Source organism: Quercus robur, chromosome 6 (assembly GCF_932294415.1).
Source record: "Quercus robur chromosome 6, dhQueRobu3.1, whole genome shotgun sequence".
In the NCBI taxonomy this organism is placed as follows: Eukaryota; Viridiplantae; Streptophyta; class Magnoliopsida; order Fagales; family Fagaceae; genus Quercus; species Quercus robur.
Window position 1 is genome coordinate 25,909,389 of NC_065539.1, and position 17,855 is coordinate 25,927,243.

Sequence of the window (17,855 nt, forward strand, 5' to 3'; positions counted from 1 at the left end):
GGAGAAGCTTGCTTGTGACATCCAATCCTACCTAATTTTATCATGCACTAGTCATGCTTTCATTGCTTCTTCCAACACCGCCATTGCTCAAAAATATCCTTGATCTCCAATAGATAAATTTCCCCCCCAAAAAAAAAACCAACAAGGTAACTATTACAAAGGCATTGAAACGTAAGCATTGTGACATGCTTGGAAGTGCACTAAACAATTGGTCTTAAAATGGCAAAGTAAACCCTCAAGTCAATCGAAGGATTGCAATTTTGTGCAATTATTTTTATTATGGAATGAATCAATCATTTACTACTTTGATATCATATTAAACAAAATGGCAACATCATCTAATCTAGAATTTTCTTTTCAAAAAATCTATTCTAGAATTTCAAGATCCAAATAAATAATTCTTGTACGATGAAATTTAAAAAAAAAAAATTAAGTGTTTGATGCATTAATTTTTTTTTAAAGCATTTTTAATAATTTTATTATTATTAAGAAGAGCTAGTTTCTAAACCCTAAACCCCCTCAAAAAGAAAAAAGAAGTTAGTTTTGGAACTGTCATTAAGAAATTATAATAGCTATTTCATTTCTATAGTTAAATGTGAAGGACACCTATGGTTCAAAACCAAATTAACCAATGGTTCTATACTATTACATCTTGTATCTTGAAAAATGAGTCCATTATAGGGATTCTTATGGTATGATACTTAAGAGATGGATGAGATAGATTGAAGCAGGGAAGACCTTAGAAAAATGCCAACATACTAGGTAGTCATGCGTCAAAAAATGTCAATGATAAATTCTCACATGAAATGCTAAGAATTCTATAAATTCAACTTTTAATTCTTGTGGATAGGGTTAATTGCTTCCCCCAGATAAAACATAGAGCCAAAAGAAACGAAGGACTAGCATTGAAGAGCTTTAGCATCGAATGTACTAAATAAACAAATACAACATTGCATTGTACATATTCATAATAGGCCCAAAAAGACACGATGGATATATAAATTGGCGTAAGATTTTTGTCTTCCTAAATCCTATCACTATCCTTTTGAAATTATATTTTTATCCTCAAAGACAAGTGAGGGTAAATAACGCCAGCCATTTTAAGTTCACATATGAAAAAAAAATCTAATAAGTGTTTAAAACTCAGGTGCAAACTTTTTCACCAAAGAAGAAATCTACATTATGTGAAAAAGGTTATTATTTATAATCCCATCAGCAATTTTTTTTTTTTTTTTAAAGTCATGGGCCGCACTCAAAGCCCATCAACAGAAGTTTTTGGACTAGGCTTTTGCAAGCCCTTCCTGAATCACGTATGAACGCGGTTTGCATTCGGTGCAGTGGGGCCATTCCGCCATTGCCATTGGTGTTTTGTCTGATTTTGATTATTGATGCAAGTTGGGCAAATATGAATATTTTTTTCGTTTGCATCGTTGTATTCCACTACTATGTGTTATTATACTAATTAAGAGCTCATTGTCATCGAAGCACTAGAGACAAACAGCATATTCCCTACCCTTTTCACAGATCACAGATCCTTCTGCTCTCAGTTCTCTGTTCTCACAAAGACACAATTAGCATTCATTCAATTCTCTCTAATTCAAGAAATGGCGGAAGGAGTTCTGTTCGACGTTGCTAAGGAAATCATTGGGATGGCGGGCAAGCTCGCACTGCAAGAGGTTGCGCTCATCTGGGGTGTCAAAGACGAGATCAAAAAACTCAAGGAGACAGTTTCCACAATCAGTGCTGTGCTTTTGGATGCAGAGGCGAAGAAACACAACAATGAAGTCAAACTGTGGCTGCAAAGGCTTAAGGAGGCCATGTTTGATGCGGATGACTTGCTGGATGAAATCTCCACTGAGGCCTTGCGACGGGAAGTGATGACCCGGGACAAGAAGGCCAAAGAGGTACGCATCTTCTTTTCCAAAACTAACCAGCTTGCATATGGTGTTAGAATGGGCCATAAGGTTAAGGAGATGAGGGAGAGGCTAGTTGCTATAGCTGCGGACAGGCAGTTTCCCTTGGAAGAACGTTGTGAGGAGAGGAATGAGTCAAGACGGCAGACTCATTACTTTGTAAGTGCTGAAGATGTTATTGGGAGGGAGAAGGATAAGAAGGCCATCATTGGATCTCTGTTGGATCCCGATGTTGAGGAGAATGTTTCTGTCCTTCCGATAGTTGGTATCGGAGGACTAGGAAAGACCACAGTTGCTCAACTTGTCTTCAATGATAAAGAACTCAAAGACCATTTTGAGCCAAAAGTGTGGGTGTGTGTCTCTGAGAATTTTGATGTGAAAATAATTGTTCAGAAAATCTTGGAGTGTGTAAAAAATGTGAAACCAGCAAAAGACCTTGAAATGAACACATTAGTCAATGATATTCATAAAGAAATTAATGGAAAAAGATACTTGATTGTGTTGGATGATGTGTGGAATGAGGATTGTGAAAAATGGTTTAGCTTGAAAAAAATTTTGATGGGTGGTGCAAGAGGCAGTAGAATAGTAATGACTACACGTAGTCAAAAAGTGGCTAAGATTTCACAACCTAGTCAACCACATGTGTTACAGGGTTTAGATGAACAACATGCTTGGTCTTTATTTAAGAAGATGGCGTTTGAAGAGGGGGAAGAACCGAAGGAAGTAAGTTTTGTAAATATTGGGAAGGATATTTTAAAAATGTGTGTAGGGGTTCCGCTTGCAATTAGAACCATAGGAGGTTTATTGTACTTTAAAAAATCTGAAAGAGAGTGGTTATCATTCAAAGACAATGAACTTTCGAAAATACCTCAGAATGAAAATGACATTTTACCAACACTAAAGTTGAGTTACGATTATCTCCCATCACACTTGAAGCATTGCTTTGCTTATTGTAGTCTATTTCCAAAGGATTATAAGATTAAAAAGGAAAGTTTGATTTATATGTGGATGGCACAAGGATTCATTAAATTGTATAACGAAAAGCAATGTCTAGAAGATGTTGGGCATGAGTATTTTATGGATTTGCTTTGGAGATCATTCTTTCAAGATGTTAAAGAAGATGAACTTGGCAATATATCAACATTCAAAATGCATGATCTCATGCATGATATGGCAATACAAGTAATAGGATCAGAGAGCACCACCATTTATTCAAAAGAGAAAGACATTGACAATAAAAATCGTCATGTGTCTTTTGTAGATACGTTGAACTCATCATCAGAAATTCCCATCTCATTATATAAAGCAAGAAGGATAAGAACATTTCTTTGGCCATGTGAAACAACGTATTGGGACTGTTCAACTTTCAGTGAAATTATTGCAAGTTTTAAGTTCATACGCTTGTTGGATTTGCATAAAATGGGGATTAAAACAATTCCAAGTTCTATCAAAAAGTTGAAGCATCTAAGATATCTTGATCTTTCTAGGAATGAAGACATTGAGATGCTTCCTAATTCTATTGTCAAGTTGTACAATTTGCAAACACTTAAACTCTCTCGGTGTTCTAAACTTAAAGAATTGCCAAGAGATATTAACAAATTAGTCAACCTCAGGTTTCTTGAGATTGATGGGTGTTTTGGTTTGACTCATATGCCAAATGGACTGGGCCAATTGACTAATCTACAAACATTGTCAAGATTTGTGATGAGTAAAGGTAGGATTGATTCAGTGCCTAAGAGTAACGGTGGATTGAAGGATCTTGAGAGGCTAAATGAGCTAAGAGGAAATCTGTCAATTGAAAATCTCAAACAAATAAAAGATGCCACATTAGAGTATAAGGCTGCAAATTTGAAAGAGAAACAAAGGCTTGATAGGTTGGACTTAAATTGGGTAGAAGAAGACACTGATGAGACGGGTGTTGTTTGTGACATGTCAGTAGTGGAAGCCTTGCAACCGCATATAAATCTCAAAGCATTGAGATTAATTAGGTACGGGGGAGTGATATTTCCACATTGGCTTGTGACGCTCACAAATCTTGTCCGATATGAATTATATTCTTGTAATAAATGCGAGTATCTTCCACCGTTGGACCAATTGCCTTCTCTCAAATTTATTTATTTGGACAGATTGGATTGTTTAGAGCACATATCAGATTCAGAGAGAGATTACAGTGATTCTTTATTCTACCCATCTTTGAAGAAACTCGATATTTTGAATTGCCCTAATTTAAAGGGATGGTGGCGGGGAAGGAGGGATTCTCTTCCTTCATTTCCTCTTCTTTCTGATTTAGACATTAGGGGTTGCCCTCAGCTGACTTCCTTTCCTTTGTTTCCATATCTCGAAAGATTGAACCTATGGCATTGTAGCTTGAAGCAGTCATTAGAGAGGATGATGATAAACAACAAGACTTCTTCAGGGAATCTACCATCAATTGCTTCTTCTTCTTCTTCTACAATTGTTGCCCCTCTCTCCAAATTAAGTTACATGCAAATAGAAGAAGCTTTGCCGGAGGAGTGCCTACCAAATCTCATTTCTCTCCGTACTCTAATTCTAGACAACTGTCCTCTTCCTCAAGGCATGCGATATCTTACGGCACTTCAAGATCTGAATGTTTGGAAGTCTGAGGTGGTTGATTTATCCAATGATTGGGATGAGATGGAATGGCAAGGACTTACGACCCTTCTCTCTTTGGAATTCTATAATCTTCCGAAGTTGGTCTCTCTCCCAACAGGGCTTCAATATGTCAGCTCTCTACAAAAACTCCAAATTTGGAATTGCCCTAGTTTGATAGCTATACCTGAGTGGATCTGCAAACTTATATCTCTTCAATTACTTGTAATTTGGGAGTGCCCAAATTTGGAATCATTGCCAGAAGGAATCGGTGCCCTTACCTCTTTGCAAGCACTACAAATTTGGGATTGCCCTAAATTGGAATCATTGCCAGAAGGAATCGGTGCCCTTACCTCTTTGCAAATATTAGAAATTGGAGAATGTCCCATCTTACTGAAAAGATGCGAGAAGCAAATCGGGGAAGATTGGCATAAAATTTCTCACATTCCCAATTTGAAATGTTAAAGAAGAGCCAGGTATGTAAAAGTCACCATTTTATTCCCAACCTTCGATTAAAAAAAATCCAAATGCACAATTCTTCTTCTCCATTGTTCTCTCTCAACGGCTGTATTTCTTGGTGATTAAATTTCAGATGAAGAAGAACCAAACGAAGAAGCAAAGAAACCTGCTTGTCAGAATTGGGACTTAATTAAAGCTTTTGGGTGCTGCAGTTGTTCAACAACACAACAACTCACTCACTGGTACTATCTCCTTTCTTTTCTTTTGCCTTTTCCCCCTTTATCTGCTTATAATATTCTCATTTTTTAAATTATGTTTTGGAAAAAAATTAATGTGAACTTTCTTTCATTACCCATTGTGTAAACAGAGTCAATATTACTAGGAGAATTGAACTAGGCAACCGTGCCATAGGATTCAGCTCATTGTACAGGTATTCATTCAATTCCTTTTTAAATATATAAGCTTCCAATTTTCTGTTATGTCTACAGATAATGCCATTTATCACAATTTGTTATCCAAGTTAAATCACTATGGGATCATGCTTTGTAGCAAAATATAATTTTCAAGCATCATGGTTTTATTTTGAAATGTAGCTTTTGATAAGTTGATATTTAGAAGGAAAATGTTACTATATGTTACCGAAACATCGAACCATCTAAGCTTTCTCAGTTTGTTGATTTTAATATTGTTGTCTGGTTTGAGCTAAAAAACATGAATTCTACCACTGACCTGTTTTATAAATTATAACACTAAATATACTTTATAGAGATCAAGCACCGATTCATTATTTTTATTGTCATTACAGACTAAATTCTGCAGTCAAGACAAATCCTTGTTTTTATTTTTTATTTTTTTATAGCTAGTTTTTCTACTGATAGTAACAGTAGAACCTGATGCATCATTTTAATGCAAGTGCTGCAGGCTTTTATCATGTACATTTATATAGCTAGCTTTCAACAACAATCTGTGGCTTTCTCAAGTGATTTATCAATGTAGGTAACTCATATACAATATCCTAACCTCTCTCTCAAGTGTCCTTTGTCCTTACTTCTTTAGTTTCTTCTTTCACATCTTTGCATCTTCAGATACTAACATCAATTCTTGTTTTACTGTATTTCACATGCATCAGCACAAGACAAAAAGTAGAGAATAAATATAGGGCCCCATGTGTAAGTGATGTAGTGCTTTTGATCTCAAAGTACATTGAGATACAGAGATGATTGCTTTCATACAGTTTGCATATAGCCTCAAGACTCCTATGAAAGGTAAGCCTACTTATCTAAAATCGTAATGGTTTAAGTACTGCTTTTGTATATTTTAGTATTTTATATTTCCAACTTTTACTTCTACTGTCTAATTCTGTTTCTAGGTATAATTTTTGTATGTCCTTTTTTCTTTTCCCTCTAAATATCCAATGATACTTCCCCTAGTAATGTGGGAGCTGTTTCACCAGTTTGTTTAGCAAACAAGATGTGTTTGCATCATAGTGCTTTTTTTGAGACATTTTAGCTTTATCTATTGAATGGGAAAGGAAGGGGAAGAGGAGGAATTTAATTCCTATGAACCAAAATAATATGAATTTATTTGAAAAATGTAGGAGGAAATAGGTCACTAGTGCATTAAGCTGCTCACATCCCAGAGATTGAAATTTACTTTGGAAGGATTTAGCTCCAGTGTGTATACAGGTTTCTCATATCCCTCCAAATTTCTCAAGTACTTTTTTTTTTATCAGTATATAAGTAAGTATTTTATCAAACAAAAAGACAAGGTCCAAATATACAGTTAGTATACTACAGAACCAAATTTCTCAGATACTATCACGTTCACTCTTAAATTTACCCTTTGGTTTCAGGTTGATGACTTTATCATTTATTGGGCTCTATATGCAAAAACTTGAGAAATGAATACTAAAGCAGGCAAGAATTTAAAAGTGCATGTTTTTTTCCAAACTCGACTATGCGAAGTTTACACAGAAACAAGGAGAAAATAATGGTAACTATCTCATTCCTCACCACATTAAATCTTTCCTCATAGGTTTGGCTTCAATTTTTGAGGTTCTTAATTTTTTTTTTCTTCTGGCAGTATGATAGGCAACATCAACAGCAAAGTGTTATTCCCAAGTTTTGAGGTTACCTATGGATCCTCATTTCCTCTCAAAACTTTTTCCTTCTTTGAAATATGGTGGAAAACTTATTCACCTTTTTATTTCTCAAAATTTGGTCTGATAGGTTACCATGGATGAAAGCTATAGCTCGGTGTTACCACTCAAAGTATTACCTACTTTTAAGGATAGCTTAATTTCATGGTGAATGATTTTTGGACTTCTCAACCGGTAAGACTTCGTTGAACAAGGGTTGCTTGGAGAGTTCCGTTACATTATAAAGAAGGCATTTCTTTCATCTTTGGATTAATTTCTTAAGGTTACTTAGCATATCATGAAGTTATATTAGAGATATGGCACCTGTGAAATATCACATGAATCTAACACCTTGTTGAAATTTTTTGTTAAGTGCTCTGTCTGATAGGTTCAGGCTTGCTGGTTTATTTGTATTGCTGTTGTAACGTGTCATTCTTTTGTTGTCCTGAGTTGTAACTTGTAATTGTCTTAGTGCTCTGTCTGCTGCTTCAGACTTGCTGTTGTATTTGAGTTGCTGGTTTTTGGCTTGGTTTGAATGAATTTTCTGCCTGATTATCCAATAATAAAATAAAATAAAATCTAGCACCTTTTATTCTCAAGAACAGGAGTTCCTAACTTTTCTAATGGCTTTTAAATTGAATCTGGGACAAATAGGACCCTTTTACTTCATTTTTTATAAATAATTTCCAATTATGTTTACTTATCATTTTTTATAAATTGATTCTTTATTCTACCCATCTTTGGAGACACTTGAAATTTGGGGAAGCCCTAATTTAAAGGGTTGGTGGCGGGGAAGGAGGGATTCTCTTCCTTCATTTCCTTGTCTTTCCTACTTATTCATTAGGAATTGCCCTAATCAGCTGACTTCCTTTCCTTTGTTTCCATATCTCGAAAGATTGAGCCTAATTAATTGTAGCTTGAACTTGAAGCAGTCATGGGAGAGGATGATGATAAACAACAAGACTTCTTCAGGGAATCTACCATCAATTGCTTCTTCTTCTTCTACAATTGTTGCCCCTCTCTCCAAATTAAGTTACATGAACTACATAAAATGGAAGAAGCTTTGCCAAAGGAGTGCCTACCAAATCTCATTTCTTTCCGTACTCTATATCTAGACAAATGTCCTCTTCCTCAAGGCATTCGATATCTTACGGCACTTCAAAATATGAGTGTTTTGAAGTCTGAGGTGGTTGATTTATCCAATGATTTATCCAATGAATGGCAAGGACTTAGGACCCTTCTCTCTTTGCAATTCTATGAACTTCCGAAGTTGGTCTCTCTCTCAACGGGGCTTCAATATGTCAGCTCTCTACAAAAACTCGACATTTGGGACTGCCCTAGTTTGATAGCTATACCGGAGTGGATCTGCAAACTTATATCTCTTCAATCTCTTCTAATTTGGGACTGCCCTAATTTGGAATCATTGCCAGAAGGAATTGGTGCCCTTACCTCTCTGCAAACACTAAATATTAGTCGATGTCCCATCTTACTGAAAAGATGCAAGAAGCAAATCGGGGAAGATTGGCATAAAATTTCTCACATTCCCAATTTGGAAGGACAACTGTTTTGGGAAGAAGAAGAGCCAGGTATGTAAAAGTCACCATTTTATTCCCAACCTTCGATTAAAAAAAATCCAAATGCACAATTCTTCTTCTCCATTGTTCTCTCTCAACAGCTGTATTTCTTGGTGATTAAATTTCAGATGAAGAAGAAGCAAAGAAACCTGCTTGTCAGAATTGGGACTTAATTAAAGCTTTTGGGTGCTGCAATTGTTCAACAACACAACAACTCACTCACTGGTACTATCTCCTTTCTTTTCTTTTGCCTTTTCCCCCTTTATCTGCTTATAATATTCTCATTTTTTAAATTATGTTTTGGAAAAAAATTAATGTGAACTTTCTTTCATTACCCATTGTGTAAACAGAGTCAATATTACTAGGAGAATTGAACTGGGCAACCGTGCCATAGGATTCAGCTCATTGTACAGGTATTCAATTCCTTTTTAAATATATAAGCTTCCAATTTTCTGTTATGTCTACAGATAATGCATGCCATTTATCACAATTTGTTATCAAAGTTTTTTTTTTTTTTTGACTGAAGAAGGTAGATTTGTTATCTAAGTTAAATCACTATGGGATCATGCTTTGTAGCAAAATATAATTTTCAAGCATCATGGTTTTATTTTGAAATGTAGCTTTTGATAAGTTGATATTTAGAAGGAAAATGTTACTATATGTTACCGAAACATCGAACTATCTAAGTTTTCTCAGTTTGTTGATTTTAATATTGTTGGCTGGTTTGAGCTAAAAAAACACGAATTCTACCACTAACATGTTTTATAAATTATAATACCAAATATACTTTATAGAGATCAAGCACCGATTCATTATTTTTATTGTCATTACAAACTAAATACTGCAGTCAAGACAAATCCTTTTTTCTTTTCTTTTTAAGCTAGTTTTTCTACTGATAGTAACAGTAGAATCTGATGCATCATTTTAATGCAAGTGTTGTAGGCTTTTATCATGTACATTTATATAGCCAGATTTCAACAACAATATGTGGCTTTCTCAAGTGATTCATCAATGGAAGTAACTCATGTACAATATCCTAACCTCCCTCTCAAGTGTCCTTTGTGCTTACTTCTTTTGTTTCTTCTTTCGCATCATCTTTCGCATCTTTGCATCTTCAGATACTAACATCAATTCTTGTTCTACTGTATGTCACATGCATCAGCACAAGACAAGAAGTAGAGAATAAATATAGGGCCCCATGTGTAAGTGTAGTGCTTTTGATCTCAAAGTGCATTGAGATACAGAGATGATTGCTTTCATACAGTTTGCATATAGCCTCAAGACTCCTGTGAAAGGTAAGCCTACTTATCTAAAATTGCAATTGTGTAACTACTGCTTTTGTATATATTAGTATTTTATATTTGCAACTTTTACTTCTCTTGTCTAATTCTATTTCTAGGTATAATTTTTGTATTTCCTTTTTTTTTCATCTCTAAACATCCAATGATACTTCCCCTAGTAATGTGGGAGCTGTTTCACCAGTTTGTATAGAAAACAAGATGTGTTTGCATCATAGTTCTTTTTTTGAGACATTTTAGCTTTATCTATTGAATGGGAAAGGAAGAGGAAGAGGAGGAATTTAATTCCTGTGAACCAAAATAATATGAATTTATTTGAAAAATGCAGGAGGAAATAGGTCATGAGTGCATTAAGCTGCTCACATCCCAGATATTGAAATTTATTTTGGAAGGATTTAGCTGCAGTGTGTATACAGGTTTCTCATATCCCTCCAAATTTCTCAAGTACTTTTTTTTATCAGTATATAAGTAAGTATTTTATCAAACAAAAAGACAAGGTCCAAATATATAGTTAGTATACTACAGAACCATATTTCTCAGATACTAATCTCGTTCACTCTTAAATTTACCCTTTGGTTTCAGGTTGATGAGTTTATCATTTATTGGGCTCTATATGCAAAAACCTGAGGAGAAATGAATACTAAAGCAGGCAAGAATTTAAAAGTGCATGTTTTTTTTTCCAAACTAGACCATGCGAAGTTTACACAGAAACAAGAAGAAAATAATGGTAACTATCGCATTCCTTACCACATTAAATCTTTCCTCATAGGTTTGGCTTCGATTTTTGAGTTTTTAAATTTTTTTTTTTATTTTTTTTTTTTCTGGCAATATGATAGGCAACATCATCAACAAAGCGTTATTCCCAAGTTTTGAGGTTAGCTATGGATCCTCATTTCCTCTCAAAACTTTTTCCTATTTTGAAATATGGTGGAAAACTTATTCACTCACTTATTCACCTTTTTATTTCTCAAACTTTTGTCTGATAGGTTACCATGGATGAAAGCTATAGCTTGGTGTTACCACTCAAAGTATTACTTGCTTTTAAGGATAGCATAATTTCATGGTGAATGATTTTTGGACTTCTCAACCAGTAAGACTTCATTGAACAAGGGTTGCTTGGAGAGTTCTGTTATTTAATAAAGAAGGCATTTCTTTCATCTTTGGATTAATTTCTTAAGGTTGCTTAGCATACCATGGAGCTATATTAGAGATATGGCACCTGTGAAATATCACATAAATCTAACACCTTGTTGGAATTTTTGTTTAGTGCTCTGTCAGATAGTTTCAGGTTTGGTGGTGTATTTGTATTGCTGCTGTAAAGAGTCATTCTTTTGTTGTCCTGAGTTGTAATTGTCTTAGTGCTCTGTCTGCTGCTTCAGACTTGCTGTTGCATTTGAGTTGCTGGTTTTTGGCTTGGTTTCAATGAAATTTCTGCCTGATTTTCCAAAAATAAAATAAAATAAAATCTAGCACCTCTATTCTCGAGAACAGGAGTTCATAACCTTTCTAATGGCTTTTAAATTGAATACTAGACAACAATAGCTATCAGACAAAAGAGAATAAATGATTTTATTTCCAGCGATTTGAGTTCCAAAGTAAAATTATAAGGTCCTTACACAAATTGGTCCCTTTTTCTTCATTTTTCATAAAAATTTCCAATTATGTTATATAAGTAAATTCTTTTCTGGCAGAAGTTGGTTTTCAAGGTGAAGGCAAGACTGTTTACCTAAACGAGTAAGATCAATTGTTTTAAACATGAACTTCCTCTCTTTTTGGTCGCGGGATGTTGGAAAGGATACCAAGGCTTATTTGACTGAACTCACTGGTATTTGACTGAAATTAATTCTTGCAACCATGCTGCTGGAATTAGCTCATTGTATAGGAATTTTGCGAGGTTTTGTGCAGAACAGATGTGAATAGTGATTCAAAATAGTAAGTTAGGAACGGTTTGAAAGATTTAAGAAAAGTAACATCTCGAGATCCATATTAGAACTCGAGTCCGAAAGACTCGCGTTGCAAGTGTGAAAATGCCACATAGATCTCGAGTCTTTAAGACTCAAGTTTCATGCAAAAAAAAATTCACCTATAGTGGCGTTTTTAAGCCTTACAGTGACGTTTTAAATCCCTATAGCGGTGTTTTCCTGCAAAATTTTTTTTCTAAGTACCAGGTTTATGGGGTCCTATAGTGGCGTTTTTAAGCCCTATAGTGACATTTTAAATCCCTATAGCGGCATTTTTCTGCAATTTATGGAATTTGAGTCTTTAAAACTCGATTTTCACGTCGATTTTTTTCTCACATTGGACCCATCTTCTTCCAAATCGAGACTTAAAAACTCGAGTTTTATCTTAGAACTTGAGTTTTAGACACTCGAGATGTTAGTTTTCAACATTGTTTTGAAACATGACAATTAACTAAATTTTTTAATATTTATTGTTATTTAGAAAAAAAATTCGAATTTTGCTGTTTCAAATCCTTTTTATATGTAAGCACCTAACTTGCTGTTATATCTTCAAATCACAATCATAATAATAATGACTCGCAATTTTCTCTTGTGGCTTGGTCTTATTTGAAAACACAGCTCAATTTTTTAAAATCATTTGATAAAATCAAATAAAATGGAAAATATTCCTATATGTTATCGAAACAACAAACTACTATATTTTTCTCACTATCAATTTTTGAATTATAGGTTGCTTGGAAAAGAAAAAGAAAAAGAAAATCTCTAGCATATGTTTCATAACACTAATTATCATATATTATAAAACTAGAGATCCAAAAATCTTCTAATTATTGGTGTTGCTATGACAGACTAAATAATATAGTTAGCACTATTGTTTTGTGAAGCAATCCTTTCTATAGAGATATTAGCAACAGAACTTGATGCTTCAGGGATATTAGCAATAGGACTTGATGCATCATTTTAATGCGTGCACTTTCAAGCTTTTATCACGTACATTCGGCAGTTTCTCACAACAATCCATAGCTTCCTTTAGTGAACTATCCAAGGAGGCAACTCATACAATATCCTAATTTCCCTCTCTAGAGTCCTTTATGTCATTTCCCCCTTGTTTCTTCTTTCACCTCTTTAAGACCTAATTTACTTGTAGATTCTATATGACTTCTTGTTGTCAGTTTATGTACTAATATCTATTCTTGATTTAATCCATTTCACGTGCTAATATGATGAGAAGTGTAGAGTAAATGATAACCCATGTATAAGGTGATGTAGTACTTTCTAATTCCATACTTACATTGAGATACATGGATGACAGAGTATGTAAATAAACTCATGAGTCCTGTGAGATGTGAGCCTGGAGGTATTGTGCATAACAGATGTCTTCAGCCATTCAAAATAGTAAGTTAGGAATGTTTTGAAAGAATTAAGAAAACTAACATCTCGAGTTTTTGAAACTCGAGATTCAACTTAAAAACCGACTGTTACAAAGTAGCTTTGCATTTGTTCTGAACAGCTGAGGTGGCAAAAATTGCCACGCAGATCTCGAGTCTTTAAGACTCGAGTTTTGCTTGGCACAAACCGAGTCTATAAGACTCGAGATTGGATTAGAGGAATTAACAAACTTTCAACAGATCTCGAGTCTTAGAGACTCGAGTTTTGCCTGACACAAACCAAGTCTATAAGACTCAAGATTTACTTCAGCAAAGCTCATTCTAAATAAATTTTGAACAGAACTCGAGTCTATAAGACTCGAGTTCTGGTGGAACTATTTTACTAACCCGTTCTGTCCACACTCAAAAACAGATAGTATATAATAACTAACGCGTTCCTGGGACTATATTATTCAGTCCACACTTAGCCTCACTAAACTCTCACCCAAAAACAGAGCATCCTCAACTCTCACAGTCCACACTCAGCCTCACTAACTCTTACACCTCTCAGTCTCACTCACCACATTGCCTCTCTCACTGCTCTTCCCTCTCAACAATTTCATATTTCAGGTATGGGTTTTTTTATTTGATTGTTATTGTAGTTGGGTATTATGGGTTTTGCCACTAAGAGAACTTTCCAATGGTTCTTAGTGTCTTTAAATCTTTTTATTGACTTCTTATCACAATTCATATTCCCATTCTGTGCTGCCAAACGCTACGTTAATTTATGTGTTTTGAGTTTTGTTATCTGATTTATTCTGAGCTGTGATGAAATTTATTTATTTGTAAGGATTTTGGGCTTTTGACTTACCAACATATGTAAGATATATAAGCTCACTTGGTGTAACTTTTTTCAATGTTGCACTATTAAATTAATAACTTTCATTGGATTTCCATGCTTGCAAAATTCGCAGATGAGTATATATATATGTAAATTGCAAGGGTTTTTTTTTTTTTTTTTGGTGCTTTAAAAATGTTGGGAAAAATATGAGTTTATGGATTAGAATTAAATAATGGTTGAGTAAAAGTGTTTGATTAAATTGTAGAAAACTTTCCAGTGATTCTCAGTGTCTTTCGGTCCATGGGTATTAGTTGTAGTTTTCTACTAAATGGTTCTTTGTATTTGATTAATGGGTTAAACATGCTGCCAGCCTTAGCGTATTGGAAATTCCTCTTAAGTAGAATGTTAACCTGCTTTCAAGCATGTAAGAAGTAAATATTTGTCCAATAGCATTAAATAGCATATTTAAGATAATCAAGGTTCTGGTATCTTCCGTTTTGTTCAATAATAAGCTCTCTTTACTTCTTTTTGATAAAAGGTTAGAAAATATGCTATGTACTTGTAGTACAGGTTAATATAAGCTCACGCGCGTGCTCAGAGGCTCTTCTATTTTTTGGGTAAGGATTAAATTAGAGCATTTATTATAATTTGGAATTATTATATTTTTCAATCACAAAAAAAAACCTAGGGGTGTGATGAGTGTCATGCGTGGAGAAATAATTTTTCAATCACAATAATTTTTCATCACAAAAAAATCTAGGGGTGTGATAAAAAAATTACTTCTCCACACATGACACTCATCACACCCCTAGGTTTTTTTTTGTGATTGAAAAATATAATAATTCCAAATTATAATAAATGCTCTAATTTAATCCTTATCCAAAAAATAGAAGAGCACGCGCGTGCTCAGAGGCTAGTATTCCGTAATTATTATCCATTTTTGCCCAAAAAAAATAATTATGCAGTAATCAACGTATTATTGATTGGGAGATAATGCAATAATTTAGTATTAACCTTTAGGGGGAGGAAAAAAAAGATCCTCTAAATAAATCTTATAAATAGTGCATATATTGAAAATGCATAATAAAACTGTAACAATAAGACTACTTACAAAATACATGTGATGACCTTGCCAAAAGCAATTATGATAAAACTGTAAAATAATGCACTACATCTGAAACATGGAATAGGTGAACTTATTAATATTATGACGACTACGGTGGAGAAGTTGGTGGAGCAATGCTATTTGTTTCACCTTCTAATTGCTTTCCAGCAGCATTTGCCATGAACCTATGATACAAAATGTGTTAGTTTGTGTTATTAATAGAGACTTTAAAACGTACATAATAATGATAAGCACTATAAATATCATGCATAAACTTGTAAAATGAAATATTTGAACTGACCTTGTGATGATATTGCATAGCTCCATGTATGTGAAATGGTCTACTTCAGCTTGGGACTTGAAGAACTATCATTTAATTACCAAAATTTAAAAAAAAAAATTAATTTAAAAACTATATAATTTTTTTTTTTTTAAGTAGACGTGGTAATGTTTTGTACCTGCTTTATTATTGCATCGTCCTTGACTCTCATTTTCTGTTTGTCTTTACTGTTTTTGGTGTTAAAGATTGCATCGTCCTTGATTTTTTTTGTTCGTATCTTTTTTTGCTCTTTGATGTTGGAAACCACATTGTCCTTGATTTTCATTCTCCGTTTGTCTCTGTTGGCATGAGTGTTAGAGATCACATCGTCCTTCATTTTTCCTTTGTCTTTATTCTTATGGATGTTGGAAACTTCATTGCTCTTGACAGCGATTTGTTGTTTGTCTTTGTTCTTGGTCCTTCAAAATGAAGGAAAAAAAATGTTTGTATATTAAAATTATCAATTAGTTATTTTCCTATTTTTAAAAATAGCATAACAAACCTTTCAATTCTTGTGACTCTAAAACTCGTTTCACTTCTCTCCAAAGCTCTTTCTTGTCAGCTCGAACAGTGAATCCCCAACCAGGTGAATAAATTTGCAATTTTCGAACCTAACCCATTCGCAACATGACATTTTTAATATTATTTTTGATAAAACAATAGAAAGGATGCTGATTATTGATATCATTAGAAAGAAATATACCTTGTTATCAATGGCCTCCATGTTCGATATTGACTGATCATCCTTCCACTTCTCCCAATGAGCAGTAGGAACAGCATGCACTCCATTATTTAGCATAGTGGACTCAATCCTCACATTTGAGTTAGGCATTCTTCCTGTTACCAATTAATTGTATACATAAAAAACTTCAAAGAGTGAAATATTAAAATGCAGATAGCATAACCATTAAAATTTGTAAATTATTAAAATAAATCTATATGTAAGACAGTTCTTTTCAATTGTTAATTAATACCTATGATGAAGGGAACAAAACATCTTTATATACAATATTTCTTGTGTGAACACCTTTCTCCTCAGGTATTCTGCCTTTTTGCACCAATAGTTTTGTGGTGAATTGGGAGACTCCCCTTGACAATGCCACATATAATTGGCCATGACTAAAAACATGATCAGGAAGATAAATTCTAACAGTTGGAATTGTCTGACCTTGCGCTTTGTTTATTGTAAGTGCAAAGCTTAAACGTACAGGAAATTGTCGTCTGAACATTACAAATGGCAAGTGTACATTTTCTGTTGTCTTTAAAGGGATTCTTGGCAAAAAAATGCGTGTACCCACATATTGTCCAGTCAAAATTTCAGCATCAATTACGTTGTTAAAACATCCACGGCATATCAATCTTGTACCATTACATAATCCGGCTTTTGGATCTATATTGCGCAACAACATAATTGGAGCACCCTTTTTTAGCCTTAATATATGTGGTGGTAAACCCCCTGGAGATATAGAATTTAGGAATTCTTGTTGATATAGATGTTGTGTATCTCCTTCAACCTCATCAAAAGAATGTAATGTAAACTCATCTCATGGAAACTGAGAAATTATCTTTGCATTAAGTTGTTCAACATCATCATTTATAGGTGTTAGCAAAGCCCTATCAACCATATACCTTGCATCATTGACATGGTCTTGTAAATTTGGAAAAACTTGATCAATCAAGTTGTATATAGAATGCTGACCCTCCCATTGCATTGCCATTGAAGGGGGTAGTTTAATCAAATCATCAATTATATATGGTTCATTCCCATCACCAATGTGTTGTATGTACTCAGCAAACTCTTCATCATTGCTAGACCTCATATTCTGCTTCAAATGTAATACTTTGACATCTTTCCATAATGGAGACTTGACTATGCATGCATCAATCATTTTTGCCTTTGTACCCTTTGGAACAACCGGAAGTAGAGATTGATGCAATGTCAGATAGATTGATGCGATGGTGAGATTCCAACCCTTCAGTATATCTCTATCATTGCCCATCAACAAAGCTTTGAATCCCTTCCATCACTGCCATTCAGGAGCTCTGTTACCACCGTGAAACCTTGATTTATTATTATTATTATTATTATTATTTAAAAATTTTGCAAGCAATTTGTTATGTTTTTATACTTCATTTCTGTTGAGGAATTTGAGTTTGGGTTGTTAAAATTTCTGAGTTCTGTAAAAGAGGAAAAAATTTTACAAAAACCCAACCGAATACAAAAAATTCAAATGTTCGCATTTGAAAATTGAAACTAACGGAGCCTTGCTT

At 34.2% G+C, this 17,855-nt stretch overlaps 1 protein-coding gene and 1 pseudogene across 26 annotated transcripts; one reads left to right on the plus strand and one right to left on the minus strand.

Annotated features, from left to right (window-relative positions):
* The first annotated feature begins 1,473 nt into the window (after nt 1-1,473).
* On the plus strand, nt 1,474-11,841 carry LOC126733381 (putative disease resistance protein RGA4). 26 transcript variants are annotated; one of them, XR_007659687.1, is made up of 18 exons: nt 1,845-1,904; nt 5,116-5,224; nt 5,350-5,412; nt 5,904-5,978; nt 6,112-6,247; nt 6,580-6,667; nt 6,835-6,974; nt 7,065-7,110; nt 7,211-8,705; nt 8,822-8,918; nt 9,044-9,106; nt 9,636-9,719; nt 9,856-9,988; nt 10,320-10,407; nt 10,574-10,718; nt 10,828-10,865; nt 10,978-11,081; nt 11,683-11,841. XR_007659687.1 is itself a non-coding variant. In XM_050436679.1 (9 exons), exon 1 carries the CDS (start codon nt 1,605-1,607, stop codon nt 4,986-4,988), a length of 3,384 nt encoding a protein of 1,127 aa, XP_050292636.1. In that variant the 5' UTR covers nt 1,474-1,604; the 3' UTR covers nt 4,989-4,999; nt 5,116-5,224; nt 5,350-5,412; nt 5,904-5,978; nt 6,112-6,247; nt 6,580-6,667; nt 6,835-6,974; nt 7,065-7,110; nt 10,978-11,537. The 26 variants fall into 26 exon arrangements, 24 of the variants coding, with proteins under 24 accessions (XP_050292636.1, XP_050292615.1, XP_050292617.1 ...); XR_007659688.1 differs by lacking the exons at nt 5,116-5,224; nt 5,350-5,412; nt 5,904-5,978; ... (2 more) ...; nt 6,835-6,974; nt 7,065-7,110 and having other exon boundaries at nt 1,711-1,904; nt 8,052-8,705; XM_050436679.1 differs by lacking the exons at nt 7,211-8,705; nt 8,822-8,918; nt 9,044-9,106; ... (4 more) ...; nt 10,828-10,865; nt 11,683-11,841 and having other exon boundaries at nt 1,474-4,999; nt 10,978-11,537.
* A 3,533-nt stretch (nt 11,842-15,374) lies between these two features.
* On the minus strand, nt 15,375-17,584 carry LOC126690048 (uncharacterized; annotated as a pseudogene).
* Nucleotides 17,585-17,855: the final 271 nt, after the last annotated feature.

Excerpts from the sequence above, each read along its gene's own strand:
- LOC126733381 (XM_050436679.1), top strand. The coding sequence starts at position 1,605 with ATGGCGGAAGGAGTTCTGTTCGACGTTGCTAAGGAAATCATTGGGATG.